We start from the raw sequence: 18,661 nt of genomic DNA on the forward strand, positions 1-18,661 counted from the left end.
TGTCAGCCTAGCTCACAGCAACCTCAAACTCCTGGGCTCAAGCAATCCTCCTGCCTCAGCCTCCCAGGTAGCTGGGACTATAGGCATGTGCCACCATGCCCGGCTAATTTTGTCCATATATATATATTTTTAGTTGCCCAGATCATTTCTTTCTATTTTTTAGTAGAGATGGGGTCTTGCTCTTGTTTAGGCTGGTCTCGAACTGACCTTGAGTGATCCACCCGCCTCAGCCTCCCAGAGTGCTAGGATTACAGGCGTGAGTCACCACACCCAGCCAACAAAGCTATTTTTAAAAGCAATGGTAATAAATACCAAAAATTGACACTTCCTAATTATTTCACTATGTTTTACTCACATATATGTTCTTGAGACTATTTCTGTATACTGTATCAGCATGGTGGAAATAGAATGTAATGATGTGCTACTGCTTGTCTCTTCCTAACTCCATATTCAGTGACATCATTTTGGTGGCTTGGAATTGGCCATAGTAGGAATACTTACACCAGGGGAATTGGCAGACACTAAAACCAGGGTAAAGAATGGCTAGACTTAAGAACCTGATGAAGAATATGTTAATAATGTAGATTAGACTTAAAAATATATAGTGTTCCTTGTTAGAATAGTGTTGAGTGAAAAAAAATAGTGTCTAGGGCAGGCTGTTAACACTATGAATAGCACAAAAAAGTTGAAAAATTATTCTTCTAGGATTCAAAGCCAATTATTCCATTTACCAAAGATGTCACTTACATCTGAAGAATGAGTAAAATTCCAACATGTCTGTTATATATGTCTTATTTTTTAATGAAAAGGAGAATATATAACAGCCAATATCCATTAAGAAAATAGACTAACAGCATTAACAGAAATTTTATGAAAGAAGATACAGAGGTGACAAACAGGTGAAAAAAAATGCTCATCATAAAACATCAGAGAAACACAACTAAAACCACAGTGAGATGACATTACACACTTATTAATACAGCCAAAATTAAAAAGATTGACCACACCAAAAGTACTAACAAAGGGGAAACAAAACACAATTCCATATGAAGGATTATATGCCTATCTTTATTGCAGCCTTATTTGTAACAGCCCCAAACTGGAAACAACCCAACTGCCCATTAATAAATGATGGATAAACAAATAATGGCATAGCTATAGAACAGAATACTACTTAGCAATAAAATGAACAATTCGCATAAGCAACATTAATTAATCTAAAAATAATTATCCAGCGTGAAAAATATGAGAAAAAAAGTAAATACTTTATGATTCCATTCATATAAAATTCTAAAAAATGCAAACTAATCCACTAAAAGGGCACAAGACAAATCATAGGTATGTTCATTATTGAGATTATGATGGTTTCATGGGTTTATAGTGTATGATAAAACTTTTCAAATTGTACACCTTAAATATGTATAGGTTATTGCATGTTGATTACACCTCAATTTTTAAAAACTGATTCAAAACAAAAACTCTGGCTCTCCCACTTTTGGTTCTCCCCATGTTGGTTCCACTGTCTCCTTCCTCATGCCTGGGAAAGGGCAGCACTCCACCAGTGCAGCAAATAAAAAAATCCACACCATTGCACTGCAGGAGCTCCATTCTATCTCCTTGTCTTTTTGCCTGTATAGAATTTGGGCTTCTGGTGAACATCCCAAAAAGACAATGGGAATCTGCAACATGTTAAGAATATTTTCTTTGATAATGACCTTAACTACAGGAGGTACACAGATTTGGAGGTACTGTGATTACTCAAAGCCATAATCATTGGAATTTCAGATTCCTTTTACAAAAATCGTATTCCTTCTGGTTTGCTGCTGGCTACTTCACTCCCTATTAATCACATCCAGTATTTCTATACCAATTACAGTTCACACCTGGATGCCATAGTCTTTACTAGTGACACCAACTTATGGAATTATGTACATCAAGGCACATGGCTCTTCATAGAACCTGATGAAGAGCTTCCCCTAAACAGTGCTGGGCATTATGTGACATCATGTGAGAATAATGGAACAAATTCAGGCTATTCCAAGAAGCACAGGACATAGTCATAACAACTGACCCCTCTTCAGGGTGACTTCTGGTCTAAAAAGAAAAAAAAAAACAGAGGCATTGAGGCTGAAAACTAGAACCACAAAGCTCTGTATTGTTTCACTGGATGTCTTGGGTAGCAGTGCAAATTAAAGAAAATGGAATGAGAACTACTCTTGGCTAAAACAGTGTCTATACTGAGACACGTGAGGTAAAGGCCTCATAAAACCTATTCGATTTTTCATATAGAGCCCGATTCTGTATTCCTGCCACCCAAAATAGTGAACAGAACCCTTTGATTAAAAGTACACAAAACAATAAGGCCTTTATTCTACACAAATCCCAGAACGATGCTAGACAGGAAGTTAACGGTTAGTGATTTAGATCCTGAAAACACTGCCATAAGGGTCATGTGAGCCCAAGAATTTCCATGAAGACCAGCCTTCCCTGCAAGCCTCTTGGTGAACCCAGATAGGGTGCTCTTGGTCAAAACAGCCAGATCCATGGCATACTCAGAAAAAGGAATAAAGTCACTCTAAGGGCTCAGGCTACTCAAAATTTGCTCCAGAAAACAGGGAGAGTACAGGCACCTACCTTGTCTCAGCATGGCGGGGTTACTGAAGCCCACTATGCAAGGTGCAAGAGGGGAGATGGCTTCTACCAGAGAAACTGGCAGTGATTAAGCTCCAGCCAGGACCCCGAGCAGTCTAGAATGTGCAAAGCAGAAGCTCATGGACGACTAACACACACCTGGAACTCATGGGGAATTTCATCCCTCTGGATGCTTGCAAGTATCAGGTTCAACCTCAGGCAGATGGCTCCCTCACAAAGGATCCCTCATGTCTCTGAACAAAGAGACAGCACATTCCCTGTAGTTCTAAGGCTTTTTGCAAATGCAGGCTTCCTGATGCTAAACAATGTTGATCCTTGGCCTGAAGGATTTTCCACATTTGCTGTCTTCATGAGGTCTCTACATGTTGTGACATTTTTGGTGTTGAAAGAAGCTGGAGCGTTGGCTAAATGATTTCCCACATTTGTTGCATCCATAGGGCCTTTCCCCAGTGTGAACTACCTGGTGTTGAATAAGGACAGACTTTTGCCTAAACGATTTCCCACATTGATCACACTCATATGGCCTTTCTCCAGTGTGAATCCTGCAGTGTTGAATAAGGCTGGTGCTTCGACTAAAAGACTTCCCACATTCACCACACTTATATGGTCTTTCTCCAGTATGAACTCTCTGGTGTTTGATGAAAGCTGCTCTTCGGCTAAAGGATTTCCCACACCGGCTACATTCATAAGGCCTTGCTCTAGTGTGAATTCTCTGGTGTTCAACGAGGCTGTAGCTTTGCCTAAACAATTTCCCACATTCGCCACACTCATAAGGTCTTTCTCCAGTGTGAGTTCTCTGGTGTCGATCAAGTTTAGATTTGTACCCAAAAGCTTTCCCACATTGCCCACACTCGTAAGGCCTTTCTCCAGTGTGAACTCGCTGGTGTCTAACAAAGGTAGCTCTTTGGCTAAAAGATTTCCCACATTGGCCACACTCATAATTTTTTGCTGTAGTGTGAATTTTACGGTGTTCAATGAGGCTAAAGTTTTGTCTGAAGAATTTCCCACATTCCACACATTCATAAGGCCTTTCTCCAGTGTGAATCCTCTGGTGTCTAATAAGGGTGGCTCTTTGACTAAAGGATTTTCCACATTCACCACACGCATAAGGTCTTTCTCCAGTGTGAATTCTGCAGTGTTCAATGAGGTTGGAGCTTTGACTAAAAGATTTCCCACATTCTCCACACTTATATGGCCTTTCTCCAGTGTGAACTCTCTGATGTATAATGAGGGTGGCTTTTTGACTAAAGGATTTCTCACACCAGCCACATTCATAAGGCCTTGCTGTAGTGTGAATTCTCTGGTGTTCAACAAGGCTGAAGCTTTGTCTAAAGAGTTTTCCACATTCACCACACTCATAAGGTCTTTCTCCCGTGTGAGTTCTCTGGTGCCGAACAAGATTAGATTTGCACCCAAAGGCTTTTCCACATTCTCTACACTCATAAGGCCTTTCTCCACTGTGAATTCTGCAGTGTTCAATAAGGTTGGAGCTTTGACTAAAAGATTTCCCACATTCGTTACACTTATATGGCCTTTCTCCAGTATGAACTCTCTGGTGTATAATAAGGGTGGCTTTTTGGCTAAAAGATTTTCCACATTCATTGCACTCATAAGGCCTTTCTCCAGTGCGGACTTTTTGGAAGGGAACAAGTGAGTACTTGTCTTGGAAGGCTTTTCCACATTTGCTAGACTCATAAACTCTTTTTCTAGTGCAGACTTTTAGGTGCTGAACAAGATCATGTTTATGGATGGAATCTTTTCTGCATTTACCTGACTTGTAATGACATTTTCCACAGTGAAAGGCCTCCCCACGCTTGCTGATTTTATTTAGCTTCTCACCTTTGGGGATACCCTGGGGCTCAAGAAGGCCCCAATGGGCTGGGAAGCCCTTTCTAATCTTCCTACAGAGATTTCCTGACACATGGAATATGCAGCTCTTCAAAAAGGAGGCCCTATCCAAGTCTCTTTTTAATGGATTTTCTGCGCTGTGGTGCTTCTGGTCCTGGTGAAGGATTGCACACGCCCCTACGAAGTATGGTTTCTGCCCACGTAGATCACCCAGATGCAAAATGTCTTTCAGGATTGGGACACACATCTCGCAGAGCTGAGTTTCCTGGGTGGATGGACCTGCCTTCAGAGTCCTGACCTGTGACACTTTTTCTATAGAAACACTCTCTGCAGAAGGTGTCTCTTCATCCTCCATTCCATGCCAACAAACTGAAAGAAAAGACATGCTGATGAAATGCACGCTGACCATGGCAAGAGTATATTAACTGTGTTTTAAACATTTTTGGTATAGTACGTTTTGATATCTTAAAAAATGTTGCTTGCCACAGAGACTGCCCCTCTCAGGCCAACCAATTCTTTTTATAGGGTCTTACTCTGTCACTCAGGCTGGAGTACAGTGGTGTAATCATAGCTTATTGCAGCCTTGAACTCCTGGCCTCAAGTGATCCTCCTGCCTCAGTCTCCAGAGTAGCTGGGACAACAGGTGAGAGCCATTACACCAGACCAAATCTTAAAAGGTAGCAAAGGGCTCAACTGGGAGCACACAATTCATATGCTAATAAACCAATCCAGAGCCCATCCTCCAAACCACGTTTTGTGGCTGTACAGTCCTCTACCCCACCATCCCAGGGCCAGGTACTGGACAACTGAAGTCAGTCTCCCTTCCCAAAGCACACTGAAATTATTCTAACCAGTCAATCCTTAGCTGTTTACCCTGCCCTGCTCTCCCCACAGAAACCCAATAAAAGCTATGGTTTAATGTTTTCTCCTCATTCTTGCTTTGGTCTCCTGACCACCTGGTGCTTCCCCATATTGCCCTGTGTGACATAGTGTGCTCCCTTCTACCACAAACATAAGTAATAAATTTTTCAAAGGTATTCGCCTCTCCATGCCAGCACTCAGTTACCTCTGCAAATCAAAATCTCACGGGTATAGTTTAAAACAACCGGTACAGTGAGCAGGGTGATTGTTCCACAGCAGGGTCTTTCCCCTACACTACTCACCTGTATCACTCAGCACTTCTGTCTGAGAAGGCACTGCTGGCCATCGGTGTGCTTGCACTTTAGCTGGATTGCTTTGTGCTGAGTCTTTCTTTTCTTGCTTTGGTTTTCCAACTTAAATTGTTATAGACCAACCCTGGGTCTTAGTATAGGATAGACATTGTCCCAGGATGCTTCTGGGCATTTGTGCTGCATGTGACTGGTGTGTCTCTGGGCCAGTGTGTTTCTGGGTACCTTGTGGTAAGAGTAGGATGGGCTCCTGGGGCATTTCCAGGAAGCAGTAAGGCCAAATAGCTAGCTTTTTAGGTGAAGAAGGCTCCAAAGGAGGCTGGGATAGTCTAATCCACTGAACAAGCAGAACCTTGGAGGGCTGGACGCTGGGCACTAAGCCCAGGTGCCACTCCTCACCGGCCTTACCATCTATTCTCTACCATAATGGGCAGTGACAGTCTGGGCAAATAAGATCTCTACTTGATACCACATTCGGAATCATGACTGAAGGTCTAACACCTGAGACATCATGCTCCTGGGGACATTCTACTGAACTGGTTGTAAATAAACCAGAGGCCCATCCCCACTTACCACCAGCTAAGCACAAGGCACCCTCTCCACGGAAAACCACCTGACCCAAGAAATGTGAATGTTTTTCTAAAGGCAATTCTCTTTGCTGTAGTTGCCTTGGGGCTGTTACAGCTCTGGGAGCATAGAAGGCATCCCAGCCTTAGAGGAGACCCTGGCGCAAAATGTAAAAAAAAAAAAGAAAAAAAGAAAAAAAACATGTGCCACAGCCCCCCAAAACACACGAGAAAGTTTCTCAGCTCATCGGAGATTATAAATCTCCTGATTAATATACTTCAGCACATTTCAATGCTGCTGCCTATTGACATGCTGAGAGTCCCCTCCTTTAAATCAAACTGTTACACAACAAAGAATTTGAAAGATAAAGCTGAGGTTACCATTGGATCCTCAAGATATGGATCTCAGGGACTCTAAGGTTGATTAGGACACCCCAAAAAAGGGAAGTCTCCACTTACAACAGAGGCCACTCTGCACCACCAGGAGCTTATCAGGGAAACACTCTGACCAAAAAGAAAAAAGAAAAAGAAAAGTGGAAAAAAAAAAAAAAAAAAAAGGGGAAGGAATTGACCATGCTGCAAATAGGGGCCATCTCAGGCACAGGCTGCTGTCTACAGGCACCAGGCCCCTTGCCCCTCACCCCTCTCCCATCTCCCTCTTATCTGCCAGAAACAGAAACTACAAACCAAAGCTTCAAGGCAGCTAAAATCCTAAAACAGAAAATAAATAAATAAAAAGACAGAGAGAGAGAGAGAGAGAGAAAGAGAGCGAGCGAGTGAGAAGAAAAGAAAGACTAATAGCAACAAGCTACCCCTATATATGGTGGGTGAAGATAATAAAACAAATTATGTATACTTGTAATATTTAAATATAAATACATAACAGATAAATTGTATACATACATAAACACACATATATTCACTAAATTAAATCAAGGTCCATAATTTGACAAAACTGGATAGCCAAAATTTATATATAAAAGAATATAAATAACAAAAAGATAAAAAGGGTCTTGATGGGCTTTTGTGCCTCCACAAATGATTCTACATTAACTTTCACACTTAGTAAAAGTCACCAACTAACAAACTTCATAAATTCAATAACTACGCAGGCTCAAATTACACTTACACCTGGGAATCCCACTAAGTTTAAACATTGTACCCGCTATAGTCTTAGGAAAATAACTAAATATGAAATAGAGAAAAAACAGGTATGTCTCACTCTAACTGTAGCCTGTCTGTCTGCATTTCCCAATGTCACAGCATTCTTTACCCAAAAATATGCCATACTGGGCACTGATGTTCTAATAAAACCTTGTCGGGATACTTCTCTTCGCAGTTACAGACACTACTTGTAGTAACTAAGACACAGTTTACTTTTCAAGTTATACAATGCTGGGCTCCTCCTCAACAGGACTCGAATGCTTCTAATAGGTTCCAAATAACTGGTTTAACCAAGAGACATAATGGTCTCCTCGAACAACTCCTTTTAAAATTCCAGTCAGGCATAAAGACCCCTAAACGAGTCTATCTTGCCCAGACCTTAACTTATCTTTATCAATATAGATCTTTCCTTGATCCCATAAGGGCCAGAGGCTAGATTAAGGGCACATGCTCTCCTGGGAACTATTAATCAGACTGTCCCATAGGCCAGGCGGCTGCTCATCTGATATAGAATGCATCTGAACTTAAACCCACATCAAAAACAAAAACAAAACACTGTCAAGTGTAACTATTGGTCTTACTACTACTGGCTTGGGTGCTCTGATTAGTTTAAGATCCAGAGGCCCAAACCTTTCAAGTAAGCCACTGTTTCAACCAAACAAGGCAAATGCTGAGAACCAATCAAACTGAATGGGTATCCACTTAAAAAAGCTACCTCAGCCCCACATCCCTGACATCACCCTAGCTCAGAAGCTCACTGCTGGAGACAGCACTGCTTCAGATGACATTCCAGGACCTCACTGTTGGGGATGACTTCACCCTGGACACTAAGACCTCTGCCCCAGCAATACCCATGGATTGCTTCTCTTAAGGCACAAAATAGACATAGGGCATTAATTGTTTTTCTGTTGTATTTCTCAGCTTGTCATCTGCTTAGCCCATGATCTTGGTATATTCCTTGCTCTCTACCAAAATATATACCCCTACACTCCCATGCCCAAAGAGACATCTGGTAGAACTTACTAATATCTGTGCCATTCTAAAAATTAATGGAGATTATACTTTACCCAGGGGGCACCTGCCTCATGTCAGTCAACCCGGTCACCCCCTGAAAAGAGGACCACTCACTCCCCAGTGCCTTCTCCTGCTACCTTCCCCACCTTTCCACCTGTCCTGCCCTATGTCTCCACCTGTGAAACAATAACAAATAAATATTTGATCTTTGCCTTTGGAATCTCGAGAGTGGTAAGTGTCCTTTGTATGTTAAGAGATAACTAGTTGCTGGGCCCCTGATAGTTTCAGATTGGGGGCTGGTCCCCCAAAAGACAGAGGCCTGACTAGAGGGCTAGAACTTTCAGCCCCACCCTTGATCTCTGGGGAGGAGAGTGGGGCTGGAGATCGAGCTGATCATCTACAGGCAATGATTCAATCAATTATGCCTATGCAATGAGACCTACATAAAAATCCACACATGATTGGGTTTGGTGGATTTCAAGATTGGTGAACATACTGAGGTGCTGAAAGGGTGGCATACCTGGCGAGGGCATGGACGTTTTCCACACCACCTGCCCATATCTTCTCCTATGCATCCCTTCCATTTGCCGATTCCTGAGTTGTGTTCTTTACAATAAATTAGTAATAGTAAAGTATTTTCTTGAGTTCTCTGAGCTGTTCTAGGAAACTATCCAAACCTGGGGGGCTGTTGTGGGATATCCTGAATTTGTAGCTGGCTGGGCAGAAATGGGGTAGCCTAGGCAACCATCTGCAACTGGCATTTGGAAGTAGGGTAGTTTTTTGGGATTGAGCCCTTAATTTGTGGAATTTGTCGCTAATTCCAGGTAGATAGACTCAGAATTGAATCGAAAGGTAGGCCCACCAGCTGAGTGTCTGAAGAGTTGAAGAACTGGTTGTTGGTATTGTAATAACACCCCAGACCACCATCCCACTCTTCTTTCTTGGTCACACACAATGTCACTGACCTTTGCATATACCCTACAAACTCACCAGCTCATATCCTCTAACAACATAACTGCCAGACCTGCCATGATGTCTACCAAAGTGAGTTTCTAACACACTTGACAAATCCAGCAAAATCTCAGAGACACCCCAAAGATTTCAGATCTAGTGTCTTGGCTAATTCCATACAAAATAAAACTTAGTTAAGGTCTGTCCTACAAGGACTCCTTATACTATTACCTCTGTTTCCCCTTTCTTACATTCACAATTAAGTGTTTATATTGTGCAGGATAATTTATGCCCTATATCTTAAAATCTTCCACTATCATTACTCCAAGGTTTCTTTAATATGATGTCAAAACATGAGGAGATCTAGTATATAAATCACTTTCTTAAATTTTCTGCATATTATGATGTTTTGACATCTTAAAAAAGCTTGTGGCTGAGGAGAGACTACTATTTCTGAGTTTGGTCAATTCTTAGACACAGCTTGGTCAGCAGCACCTTGGTCATATGTAAACTAACCAATCCAGAGCCCACATTCCAAACCACTTCTTCTGTGTGGCTCATACAGTCTAGAAGGAAATACTCCTCTGCCGTAACCATCCTGGGGCCAGGTACCAGATAGCTAAGGCCAGCACTTATACCCCAAAGGCCACCAAATTATTCACATTAGCCAATCCTAGTGCTTAACCTGTGCTGCCTTAACTGTAGAAACCCCCAATAAAAGCCATGGCCTAATGTTTTCTCCTCAGGCAGGCTTCTGCACTTCTGCCAGGCAGGACTGGCATGCATGTTCTCTTGGAAATGTAAGTAATAGATTGTTCTTCAATGTCAGTAACCTGTCCGTCCACGTTGGCACTCATTGATTTCTGAAAACAGTTTTCAGCAGGACCTTGTCTGCTGATGACACATGTATGATGTGCAGAAAGTTGATTGTGTCCAGGCCCAAAAAAATCGAACTAAAACTGAGTAGCAAGTATTCAGAACTACTTAGTGATAATGTGCACGTGACACATTAAGTGTGGGTCAATGCTGTAGATCACTGAAGAAGAGGCCTTGGAGAGGAAGAAGTTATGCGTGGAGAAAAGAAAGATTGGGGTAGCCAGGGGCCAGAAATTACAAATGAAATGACAAGTCAGCAATATGTCAAGTTTGGGGAAGAAAAGGTAGAATGAGGTGAGTCCAGTGGAATTTCCTCTACAACACTGGAGACACAGGACAGGTTCCTAGTATGACTTGAAAAGAGCCCAGATATCATGCCCTGCCCACTGCAACTCTCCAGGGCCAGGCCTCCTCTGAGGCCTAGTGCCATGTCCACCGTATGAAGCAATGAGGGCTCTCCCCACACTCCCAGCTCTACAATTACATGGGACCTGCATGATGCAAGTCCTAAGGAAAGACAGCACAGGTGAAGGGTCAGCACTGGCCCAGAGCTGTACACAACAGACCACAGGAAAATAAATTAGTATTAATAAAGTCTGTAAGAAGGGTCTGGGAAAACAGCCCACATTCCACGTAAGTATCAATCATGACAATTCCTGCAATTCCCAACACAGGCAACAATGAGGAAATGTCAGCTAGAAGAAAGGGGCAGAACTAGGGGCACAAGGTGTCATGGATATGGACGCATGCACCTGGCCAAGGAAAGGGCGAGGACTGTGAGATACATTTGGCTGACTGCAAGACACGTGCCATCCAGATCCTTCACTGAATACTTCGGGACGGCAGATGTTAGGGCTGCGGATGGAGAAGCATACTTGGGGCAGTGCACACAGCTCAGCACTGGCACCCACACCACATATGCCAAGAAATTAGGAAGTCAGCAGAGCCCATGGTCAGACTGTGGAAAGGGCAGAGCTGCCTCTGGGGGAAAAGAGGAGACACAGAGACCAGGACCACAGGGGTTGGTGCGAGGGCCTTACCCAGCGAGATTAAAAGTGCAAAGTTCTCCAACATCACATCCAGGTACAGGAGCCTCTGAGCCTCATGAAGGAGCTCCCACTCTTCCTGGGAGAAGTAAATGGCCACGTCCTCAAAGGTCACACAGCCCTGTCATCATGGGGACAGATCATTCAATGATTAACTTCTCTCCTACCTAAGTTCATCCACCCACACATCCTCCCCCTACTCACTCTCTTCTCCATCCCATCACCTCTGAGGAGATACCAGGCCTCAGTACAACTGATACTCCCTCTCTCATCATGGTTCCATCATCACTCTCCTCCCACAGGACCAACAGACAGGTGGGCAGGGAGATATGCAGGGCTGTATCCCTTCTTGTCAGGTGATTATACTGGAGTTCCCTAGATTGTGCCTCCCTAACGACCAAACATGGGCTCATCTTTCACTCTTATGTTCTGAATGCCTGTACCCTTGGGCCATAACCTTCCATCTCTATGGGCACATTTCCTCTTGGACCACGCCTCTCTCAGAGTCTCACTCCCATAGCCATCTCCACCCACTGCCCCACACCATGGGCATCTCCCTGGCCTCCCCACAAGTTACTCAGCACAAGGCATTCAGTGTGCCCGGCAAATTGAGACAGGATCCAGTGCTACCCAAACCTCTGATGTTACCCAAACCTACTGTCAGAGACTGCCCTATCTTGCTCTGAAGTCCTGCCTGCCTGAGTCTGTTCCTTGCTTCAACCTCAAGAACCACCTGGGCATCTCAGACACCTATGGCCCTCTTCTAGTTGTGCTGTACTTTTTGTCCCCTCACCAGTCACAGCCTTCCTCTCTCCATCCAACCATCATTCAATGTCCAGCCCCAGAGGCCTTCCACTCCAGACCCAGTGATTCCCCCAGATGACCACTTATACCTCTGAACTAAGTCATCTGACTAAAACTAAGCATGACTTAAATTCACCAGACACAAGGGTCATTACTACATTCTGGTGAGTCCAAAGTCCAGTGAATAAGCACTAGTACTGGCCACAGTGCCATCTTGCCTCAATTACTCCTACGTCTCTGCATCTGACTTATGTCCACTATTCCCACGGAAGCCTTGGCCACCTGCCAGATCCACTTCCTCACACCATTCCCATGGCCACTTCACTCACTCACCTGTGTTTGTGACACCCACCAACTCCACCCAGATGCCCAAGTGTGAGACCCAGTCATCGATCCCTCTCTTTCCTGGGCTGCTAATAGCATCACAATCTTGATGAGGATTTTCCCTCCTAATTGCAACTCATGCTACACCCCAGGGCAGACAGCAGCCACCACCTTTTCGATGTCTCCATCCTCAGTCCCTCTCCAGAGTTCCAGACCTGTGTGGCCAGCTAGCAACTGGATACCTCCACTAATTGTTCTTTGAAACATCTCACTCTTAAGATGGCCAGAAACAAACTTCCTCATATCCTCAATGAAAATCAATCCTACTATCAACTTTAACATCCCAGTTAATGGAGATTCCACCCTTACAGCTACTAAAACCTAGGGGTAACACGACTCCTATCTTTCTCTTTTACCCTCAAAATCTGAAAATCCAGGCAGCCCTAATTAAAACTGATCCAGAACCCAACCACATTTCCTATGTCTTTGGCCATCACACTGGTCCAGTCACTATCAACACTCACCTAGTCTACTGCAGTATCTTCCTTTCTCAATTTTCTATCACCCCATCTGTACCCACAGTCTGTTTTTACTGCAGCCACAGGGAGCCTGATAAGACCAGGGTCAGATCACCTTGCTCTTCTGCTCCAAACCTCCCATTGCTCTCATTACCTGATGAATAGACATTGAACTTCTCACAGTGTCATTCCAGGCCTGACTTCGACCCCCTGCTCTAATTTCCCATGAGCAACAAAGAAAACCCATGGTCCCTGAGTCAGTTCAGCCTCACCTCCAAGCACCTGCACATTCTACGACCTATGCCTGGAGTAACCTTTCATCTCATTCCATTGGTTGCCACCAAGAGAAACCACTTTATATAATCCCCAGTCTGGATTTACAACCCCTGGTCTGGAGTTTCTTCAGGGTCCCCAGACTCAAGGAGTGAGAGTTGCAGATGAAGAGTCCCAGGACACAATTCCAGATACAAAGGGTGGACTCACACCAGTGAGGGCCTGGAACATACTCCACTCACCTTCGTATAGTCCATATGTGCTTCTGTAGTCATGGAAATCTGTGGGAAAAGGAAGGTTGTGAGAGGCAGGTGACCATGGCTGGGGCTCCATGGGCTCTGGCCCCCGTGTTTGCCTGCCCAGCCGTGGAGTTAAGTGATCCCAAGATGACTTAAGAGGAGCTAAAGTGACTATCCGGGCAGCGACACAGGAAGTCCTGCCCTCACCCTGTGGTCCAAACTCGGAAAGGACCCTTTTCTGAGCGTTCATTGGCTCTGCGCCTTCCCACTCCGGCGCGGGGCACTGTGGGTAGCGCAGTTCCCGCAGCTCCCCAATTACTCCTCGGTCTCACTCCTCAGCGCCGACTCTTACCTGCTGTGGGATGTTGCACAAGGTCTCAACCTTCCTGTGCCTCAGTGTTATCACCCCCTTTCCAGGCTGTTCTAATTCTGATTGGCTTTTGGAAAACTTTGACAAGTCTAACTCAGGCCATGGGCCTCTTCTATTCACAACCTCACATGGCTCCCAGCATCCTGAGAATGAAAGTAAAACTCCCACCTTGCCATTCTAGGTGTGAACGCTCCCGGCTCAATTGTCCACACAAGATTCTGCACACACCAGTCCCTCTACTTGTCACACTGTCCCACACCTCATCACACCGGCTGTTACAAATAAGAACCCCACCCTCGAGCGTCTCACTGTCCTGGACACAGGGGCCTGTGCTCCAGGTACGCAAGCAGGCGCCCCTCACTCAGGGCTTTATGACTTGAGTGGGGTGAGGGCGGCGAGGCCCTCAGGACGTGGCACTCACCGGAGCCGGGTCCCTCAGCGGCGCCGCCTTCAGACTCTGGGCCGGAGCGGGGAACCGGAACGACGGCGACCAGAGCAGCGGTGGGAGGGGTACCCGGACACGGCCGTCACCACCGTTGCGGACCCTCAGAGCAGGCGGTCTGTGGTGAGGACGACCCTTCCCCTCGCGCCTTCCTAGTCTCGTCACCTTGACCGCGGCTCCGCGCTCCTGAAACTGGGATGCCGAGGACCCAGCCAAGAGGGGCTAAAATGACTGCCCGCGCAGCGACACAGGAAGTCCCGCCCCCACACTATGTTCCAAACACGGAAACGATCCTTTTCTGAGCGTTCATTGGCTCCGCGCCTTCCCACTCCGCGCGGGCATTGTGGGCAGTGCAGTTTCCGCAGCTCCGCAAAGCGCGCCATCTCCGGGACGGCGTCCAGGCCCGCGGGGGCGGAGATGAGGGCGGCCTTCCCCGCAGCATCCTACCCTGAGGGCGGGTCCTGAGATTGTCCCCGCAGGTGTGCTGGAGACGCGGCAGAGACAGTCCCCATCGGCCCGGGGCTCGTAGGAACTCCTCGACCCCCACATAATAAAATTACTAAAATACAAAAATGCCACAAACAAAATAAAAATTAAATACGATAGAAATACTTAAAAATGTAGAAGACAGAATAGCACACCTTCAACAGTGTTACTAATCGGTTTTCCGAAAGAGGAAATAAAGCTTCAAATGAATTTGAACAGAAATTCTTAAAAGAAAATAATAACAAATTTTAAATGTCTCATAAATCAGTGGTCCTCAACCTTTTTGGCACCAGGGAACGATTTCATGAAAGACACTTTTTCCACAGGAGAGGGGTGATGTTGGGAGGAGTGGGATGGTTTTGGAATGATTCAAGCATATTACATTTATTGTTTAGTCAGACCTCTCTGCTAATGATGATCTGTATTTGGAGCCACTCACCAGCACTAGCATCACCGCCTGAGCTCCACCTCAGATCATCAGGCATAAGAGTCTCATAAGGAGTACAACCTAGATCCCACGCATGCGCAGTTTATAGTAGGGTTCACGCTCACGCAAGAATCTAATGCCACCACTGATCTGTCAGAAGGCAGAGCTCAGGCAATGATGTGAGTGATGGGGAGCAGCTGTAAATACAGATGAAGCTTCGCTCGCTGGCTCACCCGTTGTTCACCTCCTGCTGTGCAGCCCGGTTCCTAACAGGCCTTGGACTGGTCTCAGTCTTCTGCCCAAGGGTTGGGAACCACAGTCATAAATAATCAGATAGTACTAATCGAACTAACTATGACTTTCCAACTTTCAAATATAGCATATATAACATTTGCTGAAATTTATAGGGTCATTTTCTGCTGAAAATGTGGCCTCATGTATCTTGTCTACAAAAAAAAACCAATAAATCATCTAATGCAAGTTATAATTTAAAGTCCTTGCTGGGCACAGTGGCTCATGCCTGTAATCCTAGCACTTTGGCAGGCTGAGGTGGGAGGATCACTTGAAGCCAGGAGTTCAAGACCAGCCTGGACAACATAGAGAGACCCCATCTCTACAAAAAACAGAAAAATTAGCTGGGCATGGTGGCCCATACCTGTAGTACCAGATACTCAGGAGGCTGAGGCAGGAGGATAGTTGAAGGCTAGGAGTATGAGACCAGCCTGGACAACAAAGCAAGACCCCATGCCTAAAAAAGTTTTAAAAAACATTAGCCAGACATGGTGGTGTACACCTTTAGAGTGGCCAGGAAATTGAAAAATATTTGAAAACCATTTAGGAAGCAGAATACATATATGTTTATTTAATTGCCTGAACTTGTTTCATCACCCATTTTTATCTCAGTAGCATTTTTAAGCATCTGTATGTTTTACAGAATATTCAATTCAGGATTAATTTTTTAAAAACACTTTTTTTTTCCTTTTTGCCCTCCTATTTCAGTTTCTTTATTTGAATTACGTGTAATGCATGGCGAAATAAAAACTACAGTCTTGGGGGCCATGTTACTCAATCTGAGGGGACAGAATTCCAGTGTGGGAGGAATTGTCTGGTTAGAGAGTATACAAGCTGTCTTTTTCCTTTTTTTTTTTTTTTTTGGTGTCTTTTCTGTAAGTTTAAAATTGTATCAAAATGAAAAGTTAGAAATGTCAATCCATGCATTCAGCACTTTAGCTGAAAGAGAAATATCACATAAATATTTGAATAGAGGCTTAAAAATAATTTAATATAATTTGACCTCATCATAAAGAAAACAGCTAGGAAACGAATGGATTGTCCAAAAGCAAACAAAATCCATAAAAATCTGTATCAGTATCATCCATTGGTCCAATGTTAAACTATTTTTCTTGTAAGGAAGGACAAAAGGCAGATTTGCATTCTTTCCACTACCCTACATCATTATCCTACACTTATAGTACAAACTATTGCAATAATGCAAGAAAAAATATGAACATTTAAAGATGTAAAAGGAAGAAACCAACCTGCCCCCTCACCTCTTTAAAATATTTGCATATTCTCTATGAAAATATTCTCTATGAATTCAACTATGAATATCCTATTTAACGTTGCAACCCTTCCTCCCCCTTGAACTTTTCATCATCCATGCTCTACCCTTTTTTTCCTTCTGATGTACTAAAGAATTTAGTAATTTAGTTTTAGTTAATGCTGTATACTTCCCTCCACTGGATGTTAGGTTCCACATTTTGTACTCCAGGGGTACAGTGTAGCTACTAAAGTGCTTAACACAAGAACCTCAATGAATGTTGTGGAGAGCATTTGATGAGTATGATATCACAGATTTATGTTCATTTGAACTATCCAGATATTCTTTTAATCTCTACTTGCTTAATGATTTCCTTTCAATTTCAGTACCCTCAGTGATCTCAGATGTGTAAAGGAATCATATTCTGAGTCAAACTTTAAAATGATTAGTAATTCTGGATAACGACGTGCTCAGTTTCTTTACAAGTATGAAAAACTATGGTGTGCAGATTGACCATAATGCATTCATCTGGTACTTGTAGATAGACATTTAAACTGTTTCCAAGTAGAAATTTCATGAATAGCTTCCACACCCATAAGCACACATACTTAGGGCCCATTTAAACTGAGAAAATATGTGTTAGGTTTAGCACTGGAGGTTACTGGGCATGGTAATGGTAATACTTTTTTGTTTGTTGAACTACCCATTCTTCTGGCTCCAGTTGATATCAATGGATTGTAGATACTGATGTGATAGCTCCTCCCAAGTTGCAAATAGGGATTATCTTTGTCACTCAGATGGGAGTAGGAATCCTTGGAAACTACTTCCTCCTTTGTCTTTAAAACTGCACTTTACTCACTGGACACAAGATGATACCCACAGACCTGATTCTCAACCAACTGGTCTTTGCCAATTTTTTTGTGCTTTCCTCAAGAGGGATCTCTCAGACAATAGCAGCTTTTGGACTGAACTATTGCCTGGATGAGGCTGCATGTAAACTTCTTTCATTTTTACAAAGTGGCCAGAGAGGTTTCCCTCAGCACTACCTGTCTCCTCAGTGGCTTCTAGGCCATAATGCTTTCCCCAATTTCTCTAGGTGGATGGAGCTTATAATGAGATTCTGAAAGTGCATTGCTTCTGTTGTTTCCTCTACTGGATCCTGCAGCTGTTGGCAAATATGTTTCTTCCTAGCAGAGTGACTGGTCCAATGAACAGTAAAAACTTAAATGTGAGGAAAAGATATGGATACTGCTATTCACTCCAAGAAGACAGATTTATAAAACTTCTAGTTGAATTCATATTCTCCACTATTGACTTTATGTGTTTGGGACTTATGGTCTGGGACAGTAGCTCCATGGTCCTTTTTCTGTACAGGCATAAGTAGTGAGTCCAACATATTCAGAGCAACACCCATTCGTCCAGGCCTTCCCATGAGACAGGAGCCACATGCACCATTTTGATCCTTGTAAGCTACCTTTTTTCCTTGTATTCACTCTCTTCTCTCTTGCACGTTTGGATGACTCTATTTGTTATTCCAGGCCAGTGCCTGGTGGACAGCTCTATGATTTTATCTTTCTTTTCCAACATTTAGCCCCTTTGTGCTCATTTGTAGTGATACTTGTTTCTCTGAGTTTTGTTTGGCCTGCTAGACAAAGGAACAACTTTTTCTGAGTTTGGAAGTGACCATATGATTCTGTTTGCTAGACATAATTCTATCATTGTTCCATTATCTTAGTATTTAGGGTACTAATAATTTTTGGATCCTTGATAGAAATGTGTCATTCCATGTAGAATGAGGCAGTTAGGTCCTATAAATCATAAGTCTTATAAGAGGTCTAACATGAACATTATGTATGTACTTATAAAAAGACTACCGAAACTGTTAACTTCAATGAAAAATTCATGAAATTTTGACTTAGCACAATACAGGAAAAATTGAGTTTAGGGATTTG

At 43.7% G+C, this 18,661-nt stretch overlaps 1 protein-coding gene across 1 annotated transcript; it reads right to left on the reverse strand.

Moving 5' to 3' along the window:
• Positions 1-2,878: 2,878 nt before the first annotated feature.
• LOC105817813 (zinc finger protein interacting with ribonucleoprotein K-like) lies at positions 2,879-14,262 on the reverse strand. The gene is made up of 6 exons (XM_012653607.1): positions 14,236-14,262; positions 13,448-13,486; positions 11,281-11,407; positions 4,185-4,869; positions 3,681-4,016; positions 2,879-3,260 (listed from the first exon to the last, which is right to left on the reverse strand). Exons 2-6 carry the CDS (start codon positions 13,478-13,480, stop codon positions 3,011-3,013), a joined length of 1,431 nt encoding a protein of 476 aa, XP_012509061.1. The 5' UTR covers positions 13,481-13,486; positions 14,236-14,262; the 3' UTR covers positions 2,879-3,010.
• Positions 14,263-18,661: the final 4,399 nt, after the last annotated feature.

This window comes from Propithecus coquereli, unplaced genomic scaffold (genome assembly GCF_000956105.1).
Source record: "Propithecus coquereli isolate 6110/MARCELLA unplaced genomic scaffold, Pcoq_1.0 Scaffold425, whole genome shotgun sequence".
Classification (NCBI taxonomy): Eukaryota; Metazoa; Chordata; class Mammalia; order Primates; family Indriidae; genus Propithecus; species Propithecus coquereli.